Raw genomic sequence first — 22,761 nt, forward strand, 5'->3', positions numbered from 1 at the left:
ACTTCCTAACCACAGCACACAATAGCTTCTTAGCTGTGCCCACATATGGACCAGTACGTGTGTCTGTGCGTGATTATTGGTCTTATGTTACTGTTGAATAAGAATGCCTTTGTATATACCTATGAATGTGGTTTCATGGGTGTGGATGTGGGTGTGGGTGTGTAAGTAACCAGAGCTCAGGTCTGGTCTTGAAGTTTGAATCATGAATGTTTAGTATTTGACTTTAATTAGTCTCTGTGCATTGTTCGCCTCAGTTTTCGTCTGCCCTCAAATAACAGAGGAAGAATGAGTTCATTTCCTTGAAGTTTATTGACTGTTACCGGTGGCGGAGCAAATTCCATAAAAGAACAGTTTCCATACAGAGAAAGTGGAAGGAGAGCTCTGAGGTGGTGAGGAAGGATGCTGGAGTGGGAACTTAGACTGAAGGATGGAAAGGCAGATTTCTCCCTTCTTTTTCCCTCCATTCCCAAAAGGATACTAGATTTACAATGGGAGCCTCTTGCTCAGCTTCCCTCTCCAAATTGGAACCAGAGAGGGGAAACTTGATGCAAAGTAGAGGAGGAAACACCTCACAACTCCTCTGTTTCTCCATCCAAGGGGATGCTAATACGCACGTTGTAGTCTGCATGCTCCCCGGAGCTCAGCCAGGGAATCGGGGTTCGATTGAAAGAAGGCCTATTGGAGAGGTTCTGGTTGTAGAGGACCAGGGGTTCACTCAGCAGGGGTCCCAGGTCAAACTTGGGCATCTGGAAGGTCATTCGTTTGGATGCCTTCTCATATCCACCATAAGGCATTGCTGTCCTGAAAAGGTGACACATTATTTCATTAAAAACCAGACCAAAAGGAGCAGAGCTTTATCAGTAAGATGTTACTCTGTTTTGAAGCTGGGGAGTCTCTGAATTCTAGTGTGAGATTGCTTCTGCACTCCTTATTCTTTTTCTCCCTTAGCACTCCATTCCCCCTTCCTGGTTTCCTGGTTTCCTCAAAGCTAATAATGAAAAAAGGAGTCTAATTGGTACTAGATAGCCTCATGAGCAGCTGTGGCGCAGACCAGCATTTTAGAAAAAGTGACCCCAAACACTGTAGACCCAAGGGTCTGAGGCTACCTTAAAGTACAATGTAGAACCCCTACCCCACCTCCAGTGGATAGTACCTGGCCTAACTGAGAGGAATAACATTTCCTGGAAAATCCAGGCTCCTTAGGACCAGATGCAAGAGCCCTTCTCTAGCACTTTCCTATCCTACTTTCACACAGATCTACTATTCACAGACTGGAGAAGCCCAAAAGAACAGATATTCAAACCTCCCTAAGGGAGGTTATAAAGGACTAGACTCATACTGCAGGAACAGTAATGGAACCCTAACCTTGAAAGAAGGGAGCCTTCTAGAGGCCTTTAGGGGGGTGGGCGGTGGGAGATGAGGGTAAGGGGGATCAAATATATGGTGATGGAAGGAGAACTGACTCTGGGTGGTGAATACACAATGGGATTTATAGATGATGTAATACAGAATTGTACACCTGAAATCTATGTAATTTTACTAACAATTGTCACCCCAATAAATTTTAAAAAAAGAGGCCTTTAAATGTGTAATATATTACTCCCATTTTACAGTCAAGGCAACCAAGGCTCAGAAATAGGGTGACCTTCCCATGCCCACACAGCTAATAAGTGGCCTATGAACTAAAATTTAAATCCTGGGCTGGCCCAGTGGCTCAGGCGGTTGGAGCTCCGTGCTCCTAACTCCGAAGGCTGCCGGTTCGATTCCCACATGGGCCAGTGGGCTCCCAGCCACAAGGTTGCCAGTTCGATCCCTCGAGTCCCACAAGGGATGGTGGGCTCTGCCCCCTGCAACTAGGATTGAACACGGCACCTTGAGCTGAGCTGCCTCCCGGATGGCTCAGTTGTTGGTTGGAGCGCGTGCTCTCAACCACAAGGTTGCCAGTTCAATTCCTCGACTCCCGCAAGGGATGGTGGGCAGCGCCCCCTGCAACTAAAATTGAACATGGCACCTTGAGCTGAGCTGCCGCTGAGCTCCCGGATGGCTCAGTTGGTTGGAGTATGTCCTCTCAACCACAAGGTTGCCGGTTCGACTCCCGCAAGGGATGGTGGGCTGTGCCCCCTGCAACTAGCAACGGCAACTGGACCTGGAGCTGAGCTGCGCCCTCCACAACTAAGACTGAAAGAACAACAACTTGAAGCTGAACAGCACCCTCCACAACTAAGATTGAAAGGACAACAACTTGACTTGGAGAAAAAGTCCTGAAAGTGCACACTGTTCCCCAATAAAGTCCTGTTCCCCTTAAAAAAAATAAATAAATAAAAATAAAAATTTAAATCCTGCCTCCCAATAAATTTTCTGTCATCATACTATGCTGTTTCTCTGAGCTAGAGTGAAAAGAGCAAAGGCCCTCAATTAGGGTCCCCATATTCCTCCCATGCCTCCTCAGCCTCCTGAAACATTTGAACCAAAGTTTCCATCCCAATGAGGGACGTGTTACCACACACTCGCATGCATCTGTTTCCTTCCCCCATCACCGCTACCTGTTGAAGGACTTGTATTCAGGGAGTTCAGCTTTGGCCCCATAGGCCAGCAGGTCAATGCCAAGTTCCACTTTTTGCTGGGGGTCAACCCCCATGGCTTTCTCCCATGGGGAAATATAGGTCTTGAACACAGTGATATGTTTTCCTCCTCCACCTGCCTGGTCTCCTGGCAGCCATGGGAGAGAAAAGTAAGTCAAATAATAGCAGGTAGTAGCCAGTGGAAGTTAGTCTCGTACCCTTGCACTAGGGAAGTTGCTGGAGCCAAGTACCAAAGGTATAGCAGCCTGGTAATTGTATAATGTTTGCAGAATAATGACAGCCTGGGGTCGGATCTAGGGCTGAAACTGAAAAGCCAGAAAGGTGACTGAGAGACAAGGCTTCTGGGTGAAATAGATACATGTTTGTATTCTCCTGGACCCATAGAGTCCACCAAGAAATCTCAGGCCTCTCCTGCTCCCTACACCCAATTTAGGCCTCCTTCCTGTGGATATCGCTGCTCTAGGGACCAGACATTACTCTTGGGTGAAGATACTTGCCTGTTCCTGTATCGCCAGCCCCTGCTGTGCCAGCAGTGCCTCCTCTGCCGGGCTGGCCTCCCGGACCACCTGTACCTTCAGATCCAGACCCAGGGCCCTGATGCTGCTGATGATCAGAGCCGTACTGTCCAGCAGAGCCACTTCCCCTTGCCTGGTCTCCACCGCTGCCCTTGCTGTAGGAGAATCCCTGACCCGCTGTGCCCAGCTGTCCCCCCACTGTGGGAAGGAACTTCTGGAAGTGATCCTGAAAAGGACAGAGTTCGGGGAAGGTTAGTGATGGGTATGGGGAACACACAAAGACACAGGTATGCGTAGCAAGGAGGATGTGATCAGATAATGGCAACCAAAAGACACTGAATCCTCTATGATTCTCCCCTCCAATAGATGGATAATGGATAGCCTGACTGAGAGAAATTAAACTCTCCTTAAGGGGTTAGACCCCCAATGGCTCAGTACCTCCAATTGTACCTCAGGATGAGAGCAACTCATTCTCCTTTCCCATCCTTACCAAGGCAAAGTGGACCAAGACTTCTGCTCAACTAAACTTTGAGAGGATAGGTTTGGCCTGGAGAACTCAGCCTTAATTTGAAGAACTAGAGAGCTCTCTGCCCCCTCCCCCTCCTCATCTAGTCAGACAGAACTCTTCTCTCTCTCCCTCTTTTTCTCCCTCTCTTTTCTTGGTGCTTGTTGGACCAGGACTTCTTGACAGTGAAATTGTAGTGGGAGGGGGAAGGGTGGCCAAAAGGGCAACACTAGATTCAGCCCCAAGGCCTAAAAATAACCCTGCCAACTCCTTCAGGAGGCTCTCCTGGCCACCCACCACACACAACCCAATGCTCCACCCAGTGTAACCAGACCCAGGCAGGAAGGAGGGCTTTTGGTCTCCTAAAGTTAGATATAACCAGCTCAGCATCTTCACTCTGCTTCTACATAAGGGCCAACGACAGACACTTCTGCCCCTGGCCCCATATAGGCATCTATTTCCACTCTCCCCTGGCCGGCTGCCCAGGGAAGGTGGAGGGGAAATAAAGGAAATGGAGAAGAGCCTCTCCGTGTCAGCTATAACATCTTGTGCCTGGCCTCTCTCCAATCTTCACTTCTCTTTCTTTGAAGGATCCTGACGAGGGAATGTAGGATCTTCAAGGATGGTTTCAGTCCCCACATCTGGGGTCCTTAGATGAAAGAATGGCGGAAGAAGGAGATGACCGTAAAAATTCACTTAATTCTTTCTAGGGTTGCCAGATTGAGCAAATAAAATTACAGGATACCAGTTAAATCTGAATCGCAGATACACAACAAACACTTTTTTAGTATAAATATGCTACAAATATTGCATGGGACATTTTTATATATGAGAGTATCCGTTATATATCTGAAATTCAAATTTTACTGAATGTCCTATATTTTTAAATTTAATTTTTATGCCCCAAACATTTTGTGGGACATACTTATACTAAAAAATTATTCATTGTGTGTCTGAAATTTAAGTGCCTTGTTTGTTTGTTTTTATCCCCCCACTGGACTGTTTTTGTTGTTTTAAATTTTTATTGGGGAACAGGTTTTCCAGGACCCATCAGTTGTCCTTCAATCTAATTGTGGAGAGCGCAGCTCAGCTCCAAGTCCAGTCTCCGTTTTCAATCTTTAGTTGCAGGGGGAGCAGCCTACCATTCCATGTGGGAATTGAACCGGCAACCTTGTTGTTGAGAGTTCACGCTCTAACCAACTGAGCCATCCGGCTGCGCTTGTTTTTGTTTTGTTTTTTTATGTCCAAAATATCGCATTGGACATACTTTACTAAAAAAATTATTTGTGTGTATCTCAACTTTTAAATACAGGGCTGGACTTCCTGTGTTTTATCTGGAAATCCTATCTTTAACACTTACCCATACTGAGAAGGAATTTTCTGCCTGAGGGTGTGGTTCCCTCCCTCCCACTTCACTAGCTCTAAGATAGAGGCTGAGTTTCATAGGTGGGCTGTAACTCACCCTGGAGCTGTTGAGGGCTTGATATATCTGGGAATTGAACAGGCTATAAATTTGCAGAGGGGAGGTTGGTGATAATTTGGAGATTCATAGCCTATCAAGAAGTTGTCCTCAGGAGCACGAGGCTTTGAGGGTGGTAAAGTCCTGAACTCACCATTGAGCTGTCAGAAAAGACATCAGGATGATTTTCATAGATAAATTTCTCCACCCGCATCTGGCGCAGTTTGAACATCTTGGAGCCCCGGTTTGTGAGCAGCGACAGCTCCTCCAACATCACATCCCTGGGGACACTGATCTTCTTGCCCAGGTTCAGGCCTGAGCTCTCCTGTCCACCTTTCAGGGAGGTGGGGAGGAAGAGGCAAGGGGAAGAGGAAAGTGGGGTTTTCTGGGCTAAGTATGCAGATGCCACCCACAGCTGTGTGTGTCCCAGCAGAGACCCCTGAGGGAAGCAGATGCTGCCTGTGATGTCTGATCTAATTCTGTCTAGTTTGTGAGGGATTTTGATTTCTTGGATTTGGAGTTGGAGAGAATGAAAGCATGGGAACTGGGCTGCAGAGTGGAGACAGACTGGGATAGAAAAGAGTGAATGGGGTCAGTGGGGCATGGGCATGGGGCTATCGGGCAAAAGGAGTAAACAACGTCATAGGCGGAAGCCACTGAGGAAGCTACAGCCTGGGAGAAAGCCCGAAAGCTGTGGGGAGCCCCTCTGTATGGAGTCAGCCACCTCTAAATACTGGGGACGGGGACAAGAGCCAAAACAATGTGTACAAGTGGACATTTTGGTCAATGTTGCTCAAGCAGTAGTTCACTGTCATCAGAAGTGTCTGGACGCTGATGGGAACCACTTTGAGCACCTCTTGTAATTGCAGACGTCAAACGTGACTTGTATTCATCTTTTGTTATCGGTGTATGTTGAGTATTACAATTTTAATACAGTTTCCCTTTCTTAAAAGGCACCCTCTGTACAGACTCCTGACTTTCGTTTTTTTTTTTATTTTTAGTTAGTTGACATTCAATATTATATTAGTTTCAGGTGTACAGCATAGTGGTTAGACATTTATATAATTTACGAAGTGATCCTCCCAATACAAATGTAGTACCCACCTGGTACTATGCATAGTTACTACCATATTATTGACTATATTCTCTTTACTGTACTTTACATCCCTGTGACTATTTTGTGACGACCAATTTGTATTTCTTAATCCCTTCACCTTTATCACCCATCCCCCCCAATCCCCTCGCATCTAGCAACCATCATTTTGTTCTCTGTATCAATGAGTCTATTTCTGTTTAGTTTGTTTGTTTATTTTCTTTTTTAGATTCCACATATAAGTGAAATCGTATGGTATTTGTCTTTCTCTGTCTGACTTATTTCACTCAGCATAATACTCTTTAGGTCCATCCATGTTGTCACAAATGGTAAGATTTCATTCTTTTTTATGGCTGAGTAATATTCCATTGTACATAGTAGTATGTACCACATCTTCTTTATCCAGTGGTCTATTGATGGGAATTTCAGTTGCCTCCATATCCTGGCTATCGTAAATAATGCTGCAGTGAGCATAGGGGTGCATATATCTTTGTGCATTAGTGTTTTGGATTTCCTTTCCCTACTCTTTCCCTCAGTGAACTCTCGCTGCAAATAGCCTCTAGGTATTGGGAGAGCTCGTCACATGCACGTACTCCTACGACCCCCAGGAAAAATGCCTGAGCAGTTTCCCATTTTAAATACTTACATAGGCTCCCTAGCTTTGGGGAAAGAAGTAAGGAAATGAACCATTTCTTGAGACCTTACTCTATGCCAATCTCCATCATATATATTTTCTTCCTTAAACATACCTCACTGGCCTGCGGGTCCTGTTGTCGTGGACCTGCGCTGGGTAGGATGGCCTGGGTATTGTCTCAGATTGCAAGGTGAGAAGTGTGGAAGGGTGAGTAGTCAGTGTTGACTCCTTTCTCCTTGTACCACCACCACCATCCCTCACCCTACCCCACCCCTGAATTCCTCTTGTCTCATGCATGTCTCTTCACCATAAGACATACGTAACCTTACGATATTGCTGGGACTCGTGCCAGAGATGCTCTTAATAAGAAGTGCCACACTAAGTAGGTGCAAACAGGCCATACCTCCAGTGAGTTCCATGATCAGCTTGCTGGATTTCCTCTTTTTGTTGGGGGCTGGGGTTCCTGAGAGCGGCATTGTGGAGGTGGTTCAGCCTGGATAGGGTGCAGTTGGAAGGGGCAGTTGGAAGATGAACAGGCATTGGGAAAGGTGAGTGTCTACAGGAAGGCAGCACTGCTTAACCTGGGGTTAAGGCCTTCAGGGAACAAAATTTCATCAGATTTTCAAAGAAGTATATATCCTCTCAAACAGTGAAAACCCACTGCTTTAGGGCTTCTCTTTTCTTTGGAGACAGGGCAGAAACTATAGATGTACCCCCTGCCCCTACCTTCTATCAACCTCTTTGCAGCTGTTTTACAAAGAGCTGTATGTGGATTAGGAACACAGAGTGTTGGTGGGCAGGGGGCGAAACAAACAAATAACACGCAGGCAGGGCAATGCACCCAGGTTTCATTGGCATGATTTGACGTTTTTATTTGCATGGGGATCTCAGCTTGGGGCTGTCATTCCAAGCTCTCGTCTCTCCTCAGTCTTCCCCAACCCCCAGGGGGCAGAAAAATGTTCTGCCAGGGTCGAGGAGATGCAGCCAAACACAGTCTCCATAGGAAGGAGAAGTTGTTGCTCCTCCACTGGGCCAGCTGGAATGTGGCCTGGAGGTCACAGCCGTGCTCCTTGCTCCCTTTCAGTCACTCCTGCCCCAGACCCCAGAACTGGAGTGCAGGGGGGTGCGGGGGGGTGTCAGGGGACATTTGAACTTTGATGCATGTCAACTCAGCAATATCATAGCAGCGGGGCATTGAGGGAGGACAGGAACATCACAATAATATCTGGCAGTGGAGGGGGGACAAGCTGGGAAAAGACAGACTCCAGCTCCTCTTTCACAGAGGCTGGCACGCAGCAAAAATGCTGTCTTCTGCTGAATCTTGTCTCACAACACATCTGCAATTCTACTAACTCAGTGGGGTCTGCTGAGGCCAGAGTCCAGGAACTGCTAAATGGACTCTCCCTGTACCTTTCAGCCTCAACCAGGTTCTTTTTTTTCCATCCCGCCTCTTAGACCTCTTTCTCACTTCTCCAGAGCCTCCCCCAATATCTCTACTCCCCCACCCTCCTGGGCCCCTCTCCTTCCAACTCTCTGCGGCTCCCCTGAACTGAACAGCTGGGAGTTGAACACAGATGGGGGAGGGGGCGACTATCCCAGGATCAAAGGTCACTGCTGCAGACACAGACACAGCAGTCAACAGAATGGGCTCCAGCGCCTCTGCTCACAGAGTTGGAGACTTACCGGCTGCTCAGGCGGTGGTCAGCTCTCCCTGGGGTCCAGCAGCTTTGGAGGACTGAGCTACTGTGACCGAAGAACCCAAGCTGGGCAGGCGGGGGCAGCATTGGCAGCGGGGGAGGGAGGGTGGTTATTAATAGAGATGATGAGCACAGCTCAAATGGCACAGGGGGTACTGAGACCCTGGAACCAAGACCCCGCCCTCCTTGCCCAGAGGCTCAGGAACAGAGGAAAGGGCTTTGGGATTCTCTCACTAAGCTGTCTGAATCAGGGGTCAGTGTGCCCAGGGACTTACTCTCCCTTGGCACCTAGAGTCTGAAATCCAAAGAAGCATTCAGGGAGAAATTGAAAACTGAAAGGGAAAGAGGAGGCAGGCAGCAAGTAGGAGACAGAAACGCAGAGTGGGAGAGCAAGAACCTGGAGAACCTGTCCCGAGAACCACTCAGAGCCAATCCAGGCCACAGCTGGAGAGACATGTGGTGGCATTTTGGGTGGGAAGGCTTAAGGTGCTATGTATGGAGAAGGGAAGTCTGTTCCCAATGGAACTACTCTTTGAAAGTTCCTGGATGGTTTGTTCTTTCTTCTGGCAGGGCCAGATCTCGGCAGCTTAAGGGACCAAATTAACCAAACCCAGTGCTTTTTAAGCTGGAAGGGAAGATGTTGGCGAACTTGACCGGTTTCTGCCATTTCACCCCGTTTTGCTGTTGGGGTGCTCAGTTCAGCCTACTCTGCCAGATAGATGTTGGCGTCTCCCTGAGCAGCGCATGAAGACTTCTGCCTTACTAAGGCCTCACTCTCTGAGATTACTACTTGGGGTTTTCTTCAAAGGGAACACACACCCCAGAGGATGTGGACTGTCCCATTCGCATTGTTCCTGAGGAGCCTCTGGGCAGGGCCACTGGCTTGAGAGCCCCCTTATGAGAAGCGTGTCATTTGCCTAGCCCCTTCTTCAGCAGCCCCAGGAGCACCCTGGATCCCCCTCTACCTTCTGTTCAGGTTCTGGAACCAGCTGCTGCTGCACATGTGCTGCAGCCACCACCACCCTGTTGTGGCTGCTTTAGGAAGCAGCGTTTGTAGCTCCCAGAATACCCCTCGGTCCCTCTGTGAGCTCTCTACTCTTCCTGCTCCTGCCCTTTCCCCATCCTGAACTTTTCAGGTTCATGCTAGGGGCTGAAAGGGCTCCCTGCCCCCTACAGTTGGCCTCTTTCCAGACCAGTTTAGCATCCAGATCCCTCATCTTTTGTCCTCCATTTCCTCCCAACCCAAAGAAGCAATTAGAGGAAAAAACATAAGTAACCAATGGTGATTTTATCATCCCTACCATCCGCCCCTCGAAAACAAAAACAAACCAAAATTTTGGTCTCCTGTGATTGAATACCTAAAACTATCAAGTGGGTGAAGACATATTTAACCTATGCTCTCTGGGTCCTCCCTTTGGAATTCTGAGACTACTTGGGAGCATCTGGGTCCTGAGCCTGGTTATTGGCACACATATGCCCCCTGCTGGTAAAACTGGGGCAATGGCACTTTCCTTCTCGCCAGTCCAATGCTCGTCTTCTCCAGTGCCTTCTCTTTTTTCATTAGTCTCAATCCACACTATCCACCCAGTTCTTCTGTCTCCCATCCCACCTTCACCTCCAGCCATTGTTTTCCCACGGAAACATAGTTGCTTCCTCCAGGGAGCTAGGAAATGATGATGGCAAAAGGCTCAGAAGGCCTTTTCAACTTCTCTTAGTTCTGTAAACTGAGACCTAGTTCGGGAAGTTTGGAGCAGGGTTGATTGAAAGAGGGAAAATCTGGATGGGGAATGTAGAGAGAGGGAACCAAGGGAGTGGTGTTAAGTGGCTAAACAGGAATGGGACAGAATTGCTAGAGAAGAGCAAGAGACCAAGGGGTAAAGGGCAAAAGGGTGAGAAATAGGAGAAAGAGATCAGGAATCAGGAGATCAGGGGAACGAGTTAGAGAAGATCAAAGGGAGATCAAGATCTGGGTATAAACCTAGAAGAGATGACAGCAACAGAAGGTACGGGGTATAAGTTTATTCTTGTGCATAAATAAACAAAAGTACTGTGACTCACACCTAATACGCAAATGAACAATCAATTTCCAGATAAAGCCGCAAGCGTGCCCCATGGTCTTGGTGAGAGGGGAGTCCATAACACTCTGGGATTAGAGATGAGGACCTGAAGCTGGAAAGGGACAAGAGCTACGGTTTGAGGGATAGGGTAGGACTGAAAAGAGGTTTGGCTCTGGGTGTTTCCTTGCCCTTTCCCAGGTGGTCAGGACAAGCTGCAGAAGACAGAGGGACAGATTCAGAGGAGGTAGCACAGATACCAACTGTTCTTTCAACACGCACCACACATTCTCACATCTTCCCACAATCACCCCCTTCACTCTAACAAATATACTCTTCTCCCTCATTTCCCCCCAACCTCCCTCCTGTACATGGTCGTTTTCTCGTTACCTAACTTTACTCTCTGCCGACACTGCATTCTCCTTCTCCCTCACCGGCTCCTCTTTGTGGCTCAATCAGTTACATTCATTTCTGCTTTGCTCCTGGCTCTGCCTCACTTTCCACACCATGGCTCTTTTCTTTCTCCTTTCTGTCTTGTGTTCATGAGGCAATGAAGCCAATGATTTGGTCACTCTCAGAGGATATTTTCTTTCTTTTTGTTCACTTCCTGGGTGCTTGTTGCTCAGCATGGGCCTCTCAAGTTGCTAACTTTCTGAAATCCTGAGGAATTCTTAGTTCTATTCCTGGTCTAGCTGGTATAACTCAGTCCATAAAACTGCCCTGGCCCTCCAAGTCTTCTCATACTCCATGAGTTTCACAAGATGCTGTGTACCAGCTACAGACACTGGTCTTAAACTCTTGTGAATCTCTTTCCCCCCTACACTTTAATAGCACAAAGGTAAGACCCACAATGGGCCTTCAGATCTCTCCTCTTACTCTTGCCTCAGACAGAAGAGCACATATATGCACACACACTTGCACATACATATGCACACATACACATCTAGGTATATGCCAGCCAAGCTTGGGAAAGAAGAGTGAGAAGTAGCCAGCGACTTAGTACAAACAGGGGTCAATTCAGTTCTTTGCTGCCTGCCTGGTGGTGAGCTTCTTGCCTGAGGTCTCAATGGTAACTTCTCTGTGTGCTTCTCATTGAACGTTAAAATGAGGCCCACAGAGCAAAGCACAAATGTAGAGAAATAGAGACCAGTGGGGGAATACAGGTGGAGAGACCTAAAGACAGAGATCCTGGCAAGGAACTGCAGAGACAAAGAGGAGTGCAGATACCAAAGCACAGATATTAGGTTAGAAAGAAGCAGGAAGGTTGGGAGCCAGGAGGAAGCCAGGGGATGGGATACCAACTCCAAAACTATCTCTGGCAGGAGGGGATTTAGCCTCCAGATGCTTGAGAGAGGGGGTGGATTGGGTAGGAGAAGCAACTTTAGGAACTGGATGTGCCACCTCTCCTTGGTCCTGGGAGCTCAGTGGTGGCCTGCCCCAGGCCTCCACACATGAGCCTGCAATCCTGTTCTGGTGGCTGAAAACCGAGGCCTGGCTACCTGGAAGCCACAGGAGCTAGGGGAGGTCCCAAGACCCCTGGGAGACTCTGGAGGAGGGGCTGGGCTAAGGACAGGGGCTGAGGCCAGCTCTGCCCTCCAGATGGGCTCATCTAATGTAGTGGCTGCGCGGGGGGCAAGCACAGTGGGGGCCAGGGGCTCTGCAGTTGGCTGAGGTGCTGGAGTGGAAAATCGCCGGATCTCCTGGACTCGGGCAGTTTTGGGGGGCCCTGAGGAGGTGGGACCAGGAGTCTGGGGAACCTCATCAAAACAGAACATGGCAGTTTTAAGTTGGTAGGGCTGGTGCCGCATGAAATCCAGAGCCTTGATGCCCTGCTTGGGAGTTGCCCGAGGCCCCTGCGATTGGGCCTTACTAGGGAGAGTTCGGGCAGCTTGGGGAAAAAACGGTGAGAGCAGAGGGTTGTAAGCTATAGGAGGTGGGGCACGTATGTTGGGTGAGTATTTCCAGGAAGGGGGCAGTGAGGGAGTAGGAGAAGGGCTTCGGGGTCGAGGGCCGAGGCCAGGACTAGGTGTAGCTTCCACCACATACCTGTCTGCTCGGCTCTGCCGCTTGGCAAACAGCTCCCCACCCCTGCCCTGAAGCCTTGGTGGCTCCGGGATTCCAGCAGAAGGGGTAGCCCCATTCACTAGCCCATCAGTGAACCCTCGAGATGGGGGTTTAGGAGCCACCGGGGGTGGAGTCTTAGGAGTCATAGGGGGCGGGGTTTTGGGAGCCATTGGAGGCGGGGTTTTAGGTGTCACGTGAGGCGGGGTCTTGTAACTCCTGCCCCCTGGTGGCTGCATGAAGTTGCAGGCTTCAGCCCCGAGGCTCAGAGCATCCTCCTCTGGACCAGATTCAGCACCCCCTGCCCGGGGTTTTTCATCCAGGTTCTGCACCAGCGATAACAGCTCCGGGTTGGGCGAGTTCTTCGTCTCCTCGTTTCCCGGCCGGAACATCTGCTTCCGGGTCCCCCGACGCCGGGCCTCCTGTAGGATGCCTGTGCGAGCAGCTGGCACAGAGATGCGCTGCTCCCGAGCGCTGGGGAGCTCAGGGGCCGCGGGGCCTGGGGAGGGCGCCTCTGGGCGCGCAGCGGGTCGCAGGGGCGCCGACAGGAAGATAGAAGCGGTGGAGGTCATGGCAGCTGCGCTAGGGAGAGCGGGGGGCTCAGGGGCTCCGCCTGGCGTAACTGGACGATTAGGGGCCGGGATATACAGGGAACTGGTGGCCGTCATGGGGCCCGAAGAGCGTGGGGTGCTGGGGGAACTGGAGGCTGGCATGTGGCTGGGAACCCCTGAGGTGAAGCTGGGCTGAGGCGTGGGCCCCTGAGGAGAGGACAAGAAAGGCGGTGGGACAGGACTGAGGCCTCCCAGGCTTTCATTCGCTCTCTTGGGGGCTGGGGGCCGAAAAATAACCGAGGTGGTACCTGGCCGCTGACCTTGTAAGCCCGGGGTAAAAGGCCTGGCTGAACGGTTAAAGATGCTTGGAGCTGGGGTAGGGGCTCCACCACCTAGGAGTAAGGGTCTGGAGCTGGAGAGAGGGACCGGTGAAGGGCTGGATGGGAGCACAACCGCCTCTGGAGGAGCACTCTGGGCCCGAGGTGGTGACTGCAGGCCCTTCCCGTTGAGCATGGCTGCTGGACCATCCTGGGCCAGCTCCTGGGTGCTGGAGGCTGTGCGCTGGCGCTGCTGTTCAAAGAGCTGGACCCCTCGCCCAGAGGCCTCACTCAGCTGCCCTCCTATCCCTGAGCCCGGGCCCTCTGCAGCACCTGAGCCTGGCCTGGCCAGCTCCATGTCCAGATAGGGGCTGTCCCAGTCGGACTGGTTGGTGAGGCTGCGGGCGTCGGAAAAGGCCTCCTCCTCCAGCTCGGACTCACTGGTAGGAGGGACCCCGTCTTCTTCCTCCACAGGGCCTGTCCCAGCCACAGCCCCAAAGCTCACTAAGGTGTATTTCTTGGCTCTCTGCCGTCTTTTCTTAAACATAAGCACCCCCTTGGAATGGGGGTTGGGGGCTGCAGTTAGCAGGGATGCAATCGTCCGGCATTTGGTCTTGGCCTCCTTCACACTCTTCTCTTGGAGGCTCTCTGCCCGTTGCAGTTCTGAGGAGGCCAGGAGGGAGAACCGTCAGTGAGCCTCTTCTACTCCTACTCCCCAAGTCTTTCATCTCTACTCCAGCCAGGTCCCTCAGCCCTCCCACCTCCTATCTTTTCACTGGCCAGACCCACAATGTCTCCTGCCTGTGGCAAAGTCCTCTGACTTGAGGGCAGAGTGGAGGATGAAAGGTGAAACCAAGGACAGTTGAAGGGAAGGCTGAGTCGAGCTGGCTGCCCTGACACCACTCTGACCACAGCTCTCCTACCCTCTTTTCCCTCTACTCTGCTCCTGTCTTCCCGGAGATGTGTTCTTACCCACTTCACATACATTCCTTCCCTGCTTCCCTCCATTCCCAGCTGGCAATGCAAGGGTGGGGTTGAACCGGGGTCACTTCCCAGACAGAAAGATGAGACAGGTCCCAGGGAGAGAAAAGATGAGAAGGGATATTTTTCTCCCACCATAGAGACCACAGTAGGGTGCTTCTCAGAAAGTTTGGGACTAATCCCCTTACCCCTATGATAAGGACACAAAGGACCCCTTAGCAACAAGAATCTTCATTCATAATTCCACCCCTACCATGCATTCCAAACCATATACATTCATAGAAATAACTCCCACAACACATCATTTCAACAAGAATATGGGTCTAGTAAAAGCCAGTTGTGGGTATATTTTCTCATGTACTTTTCACTCTCATTTTCAGAGACCCCAGCTTATGAACACTCCAGTTCACACATGTATATAAATACATATATCCCTGCACAAAAACTGCATAGAGTCATTTGAATATATTCACACACATGCATACTCCAGGTGGCCCTTCCCAAGCACCCCCTGCAGAGACCCTTTTGCTAACAGTTTGGTCAAAACTTTAGAGCTGATATAGGCCTTCCAACTGCCAGGGCACTCCTCTGTGCCTCACACCCCTGCTACTCACAGCCAGGGATAAAACCTCAGATCCAAGATGCAGGAAAAGCCAGAGCGCTGCTCTCCAAGGCAACCCTCCAAATCTTTAGGATAACTCAAGGTCACCTTTTCCCCCAGCTGGCAGTAGGAGTGGGGTGGTCTTCTTTAGGGGTCAGCCTTCTAGGAGGTGGAAAGCTCTGGCAACCACTACCAGGCAGGCACGAGAGGTCTATGTATTAAAGGGAAGCAGGGCAGGGCTTTTCATGCCATGTGGGGCCTGGGAGGTGGGGCCACAAAGTGGGAGTGGCTGCCCTGCTGCTGGGACCCTGCTTTGGACATGGATACTCTGATCCATGATCCCCAGTTCCTCCCGAAAAATTCTTGAAATTCCATCTACTTTCCACTCAAGATACCAAGCTCTTTTCTAATTAGGGCTCTCATTCCACCCATCCCAACGTTTGTACCACAGAATAGAACTGAACGAGAGACAGGCTCTGGAGTCAGAGTTCAGTTTAGGTTTTTGGTTCATGAGAGAGAGTTACTTCACTGAAGTTCCGTTTCCTCATCTGTAAATGAGAATGATAATAGCTACCTCATAGGGTTGCTATGAGAATTAAGTGAGATAATGTTGGTAAATTTAGCATTTAACGACAGCCCTAAGTCCGACTGTGAGTAATCATTACTATCAAAGCTTTCTTGACACTAACTACACATGTATACAGACACTTTCTTGTTCACACACACATATTTTCTCCCACAGACTCCCACATACAAGCCTTAATGTATCCATAGATTATTCACACCTCTCTCTCTCTCATACACTCTCTCCATGAGTTTTCTATAACTCATATGGTCACAAACCCCTTTGACACGTGACCATAGCATCAGCCCATTCTGAGAAAGGGGTCATGAAACTTGCCTTAGAAAAGAAGGAAGAGGAAGGCAAAAAGAAGAAAGAGATAAGGGAGTAAGACCTTTCCCAAAGACCTCCCTTCCTAAACTGTTGATATATTCCCCTCCGTTCTAGAGCCCAGAACCCTCTTGGCTATGGGAGGGTAGTACCTGCATAGAATGGGTCCTGGACTGCAGGAACTTGGCCTGAGGCTTTGTCAAAACTTGCTTGGCTGAAGGGCTCTTGGCTGATGGGCTCAAACGTCTCCATGCCGGGAAAGGCAGTGTTGGCTGGAGCAAGACCAGCTTGAGCCACCCCCCCATGCCTTTTAAAGCCCCTTTGTCTTCTCCCCAGAGCTGGCAGCTGAATGAGCTCACTATGCTATTTTTGGAGCCTGGCCCCCTCCCTTCTCCTGACTGCCTGCTCCACCAGCCCTAGTGTGACGGACACAGGCACCTGCCTGCCCTCTCCCCCACCCTACCCCACTGGACAATGAGGTCTGCTTGGCTAAAAATATCCCCAAGCCGCTAACTACAGTCTCATCCAACATGATGGGAAGGGAGAGGGTACTAAACTGAGAATTGGGGATAAGCCGTGACTCCTGGTTATGCATCTGGAATTTCTTTGTGGTATACTGGACACTCTCGGGGATGTCAGCCTCTAAACTGTCATGTCCTTAGCCTCTAATCCAGACTTAAAGACACACAATTCTATGGATCGGGAATCAGAATGGTGGAGGGGAGGAACAAGAGATGAGAACTAGAGGGGGAACCCAGAGATTTCCAAGGTGACAAGAAAGGTTTCTGGGGGAGAGGCATGGGAGGCATAGGGAGAAAGTTCACTCTTAGACCTTGTTCTATAGCCCACATCAAAAATAGCAGAGAGCTTGAGATAAGTGGAACTGGCTTTTTCTGTCCAGGCCCACATTCTTGCCTGAGATAAGGAGCTGAAGATCCCTCCCCTACCATTTCCTAGGGATTCATGAGTATCCCATAGCCTCCCAGGCCCCAGAATCCTAACTGAATTTACAAATGTCAAAGGTGCCTCTGATTCTATGCCTGCAATTAATAGCCCTGCCCTACTTCCAAATAGTCCCCTGCCCTATGCCTGACACCTATCAAAATTATAGCAACAACAACAAGCAAACCCTGCTTTGATTCAGGTCTCTTTCCAACTTCCCTACTTACCCTGTTCCTGGGTTGGGTTGAACCACCTGTACCCTTTTGCCATACTAGTTCAAACAACAGAAATAATGGGGACCATGAGATTAATTATTTTCCCCTCCTACTCTTCTCCACTTGTCCCCAAGACTATAGCCAAGGGAAATATAAGGTATGGTTATGAAGGGTAGATTTAGGGTTCAGATTGAAAGATCCTGACTAGGGGGAAAGGGTTCAGGCACTCACTGGCTTGCTTGGCCTTCTGGGTGTAGGTGGTAGTAAGATCTTCTGCCACTGGGTGGGGTACAGGCCCCACCATCGGGATGAGATGAGGGCCAGGCCGGAGGGGGCCATGGGGCAACAGCAGGGCCTCGGCTGGAGGTGGCTGAAGGGTTGCCCCATCCTCCCAAGATGGGGAGCTCACACGGCTGTCACCCTGGCTGGAAGGGCCCTGGACAGCAGGTGCCGGCTCTGCAGGGCTGTCAGACAGGTAGACCTCATCGGGTGGGGCTCCTGGAGGGCTGGGCCTTGTTGAGCCTCGGCGGCGGGGTCGGCGGGGCTTCTCCTGAGTGGCAGGGCCATCAACGTCACTGTCTGTCTCTCCATAGTAAGCCTCACTGTCCGGGGGTGAAAGGAGGCTCCCAGGCTGAAGAGGCTGGGGAACTGGAGCACCAGGGGGCTCAGGACTCAGCGGAGATAAGGGTGACAGCACGTGACACTCACCAGGGGATGGAGATCGCAAAGGCCCTTCATCCTCTACCCTGGGTGGGAAAGATGACAGAGCTTGAAAAATGGGCTGGATGACTGACAGCTAGAGAGATCTGAAGGGGATGGGAGAGGGAGAAGGAGGTAAGGGGAGAGAAGGGACTGGCATATAGGAGGAATGTATGGACTGAGAAGAGTGAAGATCTGAAGACAAACTGGAAGGCAAATGTGCTTAGAGGGCTCTGAGTGGAAATGAGCTTCCCGGAAGATGTGATGATGAGACAGGCAAGGGATTGAAGGAGGCCCACACACTCAGATACCCACCTGATACCTCCATCCCTTACTCAGATATGTTCAAGCCCTTTGGGAGGCCTACACTAACATCTATACTCCGGCACTAATGCACAAGCAGAGATGGGTCCTTGTTAGTTGCTGAATCCAGGCCCGTAAGGCACAGAGCTGCCAGGCAAGGGGAACAAATGGACTAGGGGGACATGGGTGGGTGGGGTAGGAGGAATCCATACCTCCGCACAGTGAGGACCAGTTGATTCCCTGAGGCATCAATGAGGCTCATGGCACTGGCATGAGAGAGGCTGGTGCAGGAGACTCCATTAATGGCTAAAAGCTGGTCCCTCTCTCGGAGTCCTGCTCTGCCAGCTTGGCTCCGTCTTCGGATCTGAGAAGGTGTTGGAGGAGAGACTGTAGGTGAGAGAGGGCCTCCGAGGGGGAATAGAATGAAAGGAGTTAGGAGAGGAAGGACCCGTGTGTGGGAGGGATTTTACTTTGCAGGGTAAGAAGGGTGGAGAGGAGCATGGGGCTGCAGTTACGGGGGCCGATCTAGAAGGAAGAAGATACAGGGTGCATTATGTAAGAGGAAGTAGGGTAATCATTGAATGAGCACCTTGGGGAAAACGGCAGCAAGGCGGTACTAGAATGGTGGTTTTCCAAGATTGTCCTCCAACAGCAATATCTATACGAGCCAATAGTTCTCTCCTAGGCCTTGGAATTCCAGGCACTGTTATCTATGTAGTCGAGATTTTAGAACAGTATTCCAGATTGGAGGGAATCCAGCAGATTCTGGGAGGCTATGATTATGTGTATGTATGTGTGCCATGGTGGCTATCACTTATTGAGTGCTTACTAAATGTTAGGCATGGTGCTAAGCATTCTACATGTAGTATTGCATTTAATCGTTAGAATGGTTCTATGAGGTAAGTACTATTATCACCCACATTTTATAACTGAGAAAATTAAGCCTGTATGGTGAAACGAAAAGGGTAACAACTTCCTCTGACAGGCCAGATCTTGCCATAACCCTCCTAGCACCAAAAAAAGAGTCTTGCCTAGTGAGAAAGGATCTGGCATAGGGAAAGAAGAGCACTGAAGGCATGGGCAGGGCAGGGCAGGGCTGGGCTGGGCTGGGCGAGACAAACTCAGCTCATTACATATCAGCTTAGTTAGAAATTAGAACCTTCCCTACATTCCTGGAGTTTGGAGTAGAGGAGGCACAGACCCAGGGGAGCAAAGACTGGCTGGCCAGACCTGGGCCTCTGCTACTATGGCGCCACAGGGAACTGAGACACTTTTTCTCTGCTATCAGAAACCGGGAATCCCTTTTCTAATAGCCCCCCACAAGAAGCCTGTGGTGACACCACTCCCCAACAAACATAAACACGCTTCCCTGCCCACCTATCCACCCCCACTCCTCTTCACAGACTCCCACTTCTCTCCCCCATAAGCCACCACATGGCTCTTCCCAGGTACCCTTAGGTTCCCCCTTTCCCTGAAACCTCAACATAGGGGCTCTCCCTTACCTTGGACACCTGTAAGGGTTTCCTCTGCTCGGCCCCCCCCTGAAGTCGGAAGCCCCAGGGGGCTCCCCCTGACAGTGTGACCAGCACCTCCTCCTCAGCACCCATCGCTCAGCTTGGCCTATGGCCCTCGGAGTTTGGACAGTGTCCCAGGGAGAGAAGTCGAGGTGCTGGTACCCCGTCCGGCCTGTCTGGCTGTCCTGCTCCTGCTGCCCCAGGCCTTCCCCCCCACACCACACACCACGGGCAGGCAACTTGGCCCTGGGATCAGTACAGTCCAGCACACGTGTCCTGTCAATCGGAGTTGTGCTCAAAATAGTTGCCGGCTGTACTCCTCTCCCTCCCCCCCAGCTGTATTACTCCCAGAGTTAATTATAGTAAAAACTCTGTCCTCTCCTGTCCCCCATTCTCCTGCATGGGCCTTTGACTCAGGACTCAGAGTACTAACTTTCTGGCTCTATAACTCATGTAGACCTTTTCAGGGACTGTGCCCCCTGATAGGATCATGGACTAATTCCAACTGCTTTCCTCCAAAGCTCATTTCAAAGTGACATCATCAAGGGCTTTGATTCCAGAGGGAAGAATGGCTGGGAACAATCCACAAGTGCAAGCTCCCTAGAAAAGAGTGCCCCCTTTCTGCATGAATTTACCTATTAATCAAAATGAAGATCTATATCCCATTGCAGCGCTGGGTGCAGTGTAGAGGAATTCTGATTAGCCCTGCCCCAACTGAACTGTTCCCTCTTCCATAAAGCCTTTCCGGCCCATTTCCCAAGACTCCCTCCCTATTCAATAGGGCTTCCTTCCTCTGGGTAACAGATGTATCAACATATTTCTATGTGGTACTTCTCAGGCATTATAGTCTGTTTATATGACTAAACAGTACTCAATAAATGTTTGCTGAATTACCTCTTACTATACATAGGTGGTCATGGAAAGGTGAAATAGATAGGTGTGTATAAACATGCCAACCCATGTTAAAAATAAAATTCCTAATTATTTTTAGGTTTCCATTACATGAATGTGCCCTACGTTAAGAGATCTCTTTCTGTTATAAAACATAACATTGTGGTGCTGTAATTATAATTATCAAAGGCTAGTTTCCTGGAATAGCTGTTCTGCTAGTGTGCCAAATGCTGTTTGCCTTGGTGTATGATGTAGTCACAGAAAGCACTTGGGATATAGAGTCAGAACTGAACTTGGATCCTCATTCCATCATTTATTAGCTGTATGTCCTTGAGCAGTTACTTGACCTCACTAGTAAAGAGCATCTAAATATCCATTCATTCACTATTCAAACATTTATTGACTGCTGGCTACATGTGAGCCATTGTGCTATACCAGTGGCTTTCAATTAACCCTCAGAATCACCTGGGGGAAAAATTTTTTTTAATTGGGGAATGTTGGGCAACAGTGTGTTTTTTCCAGGGCCCATCAGCTCTAAGTCAAGTTGTCCTTCAATCTAGTTGTGGCAGATGAAGCTCAGCTCTAAGTGCAGTTGCCGTTTTCAATCTTTATTTGCAGGGGGCTCAGCCCACCATCCCATGTGGGAATTGAATGAGCAACCTTGTTGTTAAGAGCTCGTGTTCTAACCAACTGAGCCATCCGGCCGCCCCTCTGGAAGCTCAGCGGCAGCTTGTTATCTTCAGTCTAGTTGTGGAGGGCGCAGCTCACTGGTCCATGTGGGAATTGAATCGACAACCCTGTTGTTCAGAGCTCGCTCTCTAACCAACTGAGCCATCTGGACACCCTAGGAAACTTTTAAAGCTACTGGTTTCCTAAAATAAGACAGCATATAGCTTAGATGATTGTGTAATGAAATAATCTATGTTATATAATGCATATCTATATACCTCTCTATATAATACATAACATATAGTATATTATATATATACAATATATATTGTGTATAATATATATATATATATATATATATATATATATATATATATATATAATGATTCTCACGCTTCAGCCTTAGGGATTCTGATTTTATTGGTCTGGTACCTGGTATTGCCATTTTAAAAAGCACCACAGATGACTCTAATGTGCAGCCAAGACAGAACCAGAGTGGGGATACAGAAAGCAATAAAATGCAACACATCGGCCTCTATCCTCAAGAAACTATGAATTTAGGCTCTACCACTTACTAGGAGTGCAACCTTAAGCAAGACAGAGGATACCAACTTTCCTATGCTGATCTGAGAGTAAAATGCAATAAATTATGTGAAAATGTTTAGCAAAGGACCCAGCCTATAACATAGGCGCTCACCAATGTTAACTGAATTTGGCAAATTACTAACCTGGACTAGTGGGTCTCAGTCTTCAGTGTGCAAAAGGAATCATCTGGATGGCCTATTAAATCAAAACTTGCTGGCCCTCACCTCCAGAGTTTCTGATTCAGTACATCTAGAGTGATTCAGTACGTCTTAGAAATGTCTAGTTCTAACAGGTTCTCAGGTGGTACTGATACCGCTGACCCCAGGATCACACTTTGAGAATCACTAACCTCGACTCTTGAGGACAGGAACTGCCTGCCAATTTACTAAAGCATACTTAAATGCCTAATACAGCTTCCAGCACAGAATACAGGTGCAATTTTTTTAATGAATGAACCACTGTGTGCCTCAGAATAACTAATACTTACTGTCAACAATAAGAGAGCAAGTACTTTTTTTCATTATTGTATTCCCATAACCAAGGACATGGCTTGGCACACAGCAGTGCACAAAGATGATTACTAAATGAATCAATGTAAAAAAGGATTAAATGAAGTCATGTATGCTTTTTAAAATCCTACAAAGATTAGCTACAATTATTGTTATTCACTAGGGGTAATAATAATTACTCCAGAAACTGGAGCTCTTTCATATGCTGGGGGCATCCTGACAGCAGAGATAGTCAGGCTCTGACATAGGTCTGCATCTAAATCAAGGCGCTGTATAAAAGTGGTTAACTGGTAACAGTTGACCATCACTAAGCGCTTGCTCTGGTGCCAGGCAATCTATGTGACTTGTCTACATGCATCCTTTCAACAGCTATTAGAAGGGAATTTAGTATTCACTCCATTTTACAGATGAAAGAAACGAGGCAGAGATTAAGTTGCCCAAGCTAGCGAACTACAGGGCCAGAACTGGAACATGTGAAGCCCGAAAGCACAG

The 22,761-nt window shown here is 49.1% G+C and overlaps 2 protein-coding genes across 2 annotated transcripts; both read right to left on the minus strand.

The window, feature by feature from the left end:
- Window positions 1–290: 290 nt before the first annotated feature.
- On the minus strand, window positions 291–8,557 carry MYOZ1 (myozenin 1). Its single transcript, XM_019745839.3, has 6 exons — window positions 8,472–8,557; window positions 7,192–7,281; window positions 5,216–5,394; window positions 3,080–3,323; window positions 2,544–2,709; window positions 291–801 (listed from the first exon to the last, which is right to left on the minus strand). The coding sequence occupies exons 2-6, from the start codon at window positions 7,262–7,264 to the stop codon at window positions 570–572; spliced, it is 894 nt and encodes a 297-aa protein (XP_019601398.1). The 5' UTR covers window positions 7,265–7,281; window positions 8,472–8,557; the 3' UTR covers window positions 291–569.
- Window positions 8,558–10,489: 1,932 nt separating this feature from the next.
- Window positions 10,490–19,836, minus strand: SYNPO2L (synaptopodin 2 like). The gene is made up of 4 exons (XM_019745809.3): window positions 19,604–19,836; window positions 18,314–18,465; window positions 17,331–17,845; window positions 10,490–14,131 (listed from the first exon to the last, which is right to left on the minus strand). The coding sequence occupies exons 1-4, from the start codon at window positions 19,706–19,708 to the stop codon at window positions 11,961–11,963; spliced, it is 2,943 nt and encodes a 980-aa protein (XP_019601368.3). The 5' UTR covers window positions 19,709–19,836; the 3' UTR covers window positions 10,490–11,960.
- Between the last annotated feature and the right edge of the window lie 2,925 nt (window positions 19,837–22,761).

This window comes from Rhinolophus sinicus, chromosome 15 (genome assembly GCF_057876585.1).
Source record: "Rhinolophus sinicus isolate RSI-liver-muscle chromosome 15, RSI-T2T, whole genome shotgun sequence".
Classification (NCBI taxonomy): domain Eukaryota; kingdom Metazoa; phylum Chordata; class Mammalia; order Chiroptera; family Rhinolophidae; genus Rhinolophus; species Rhinolophus sinicus.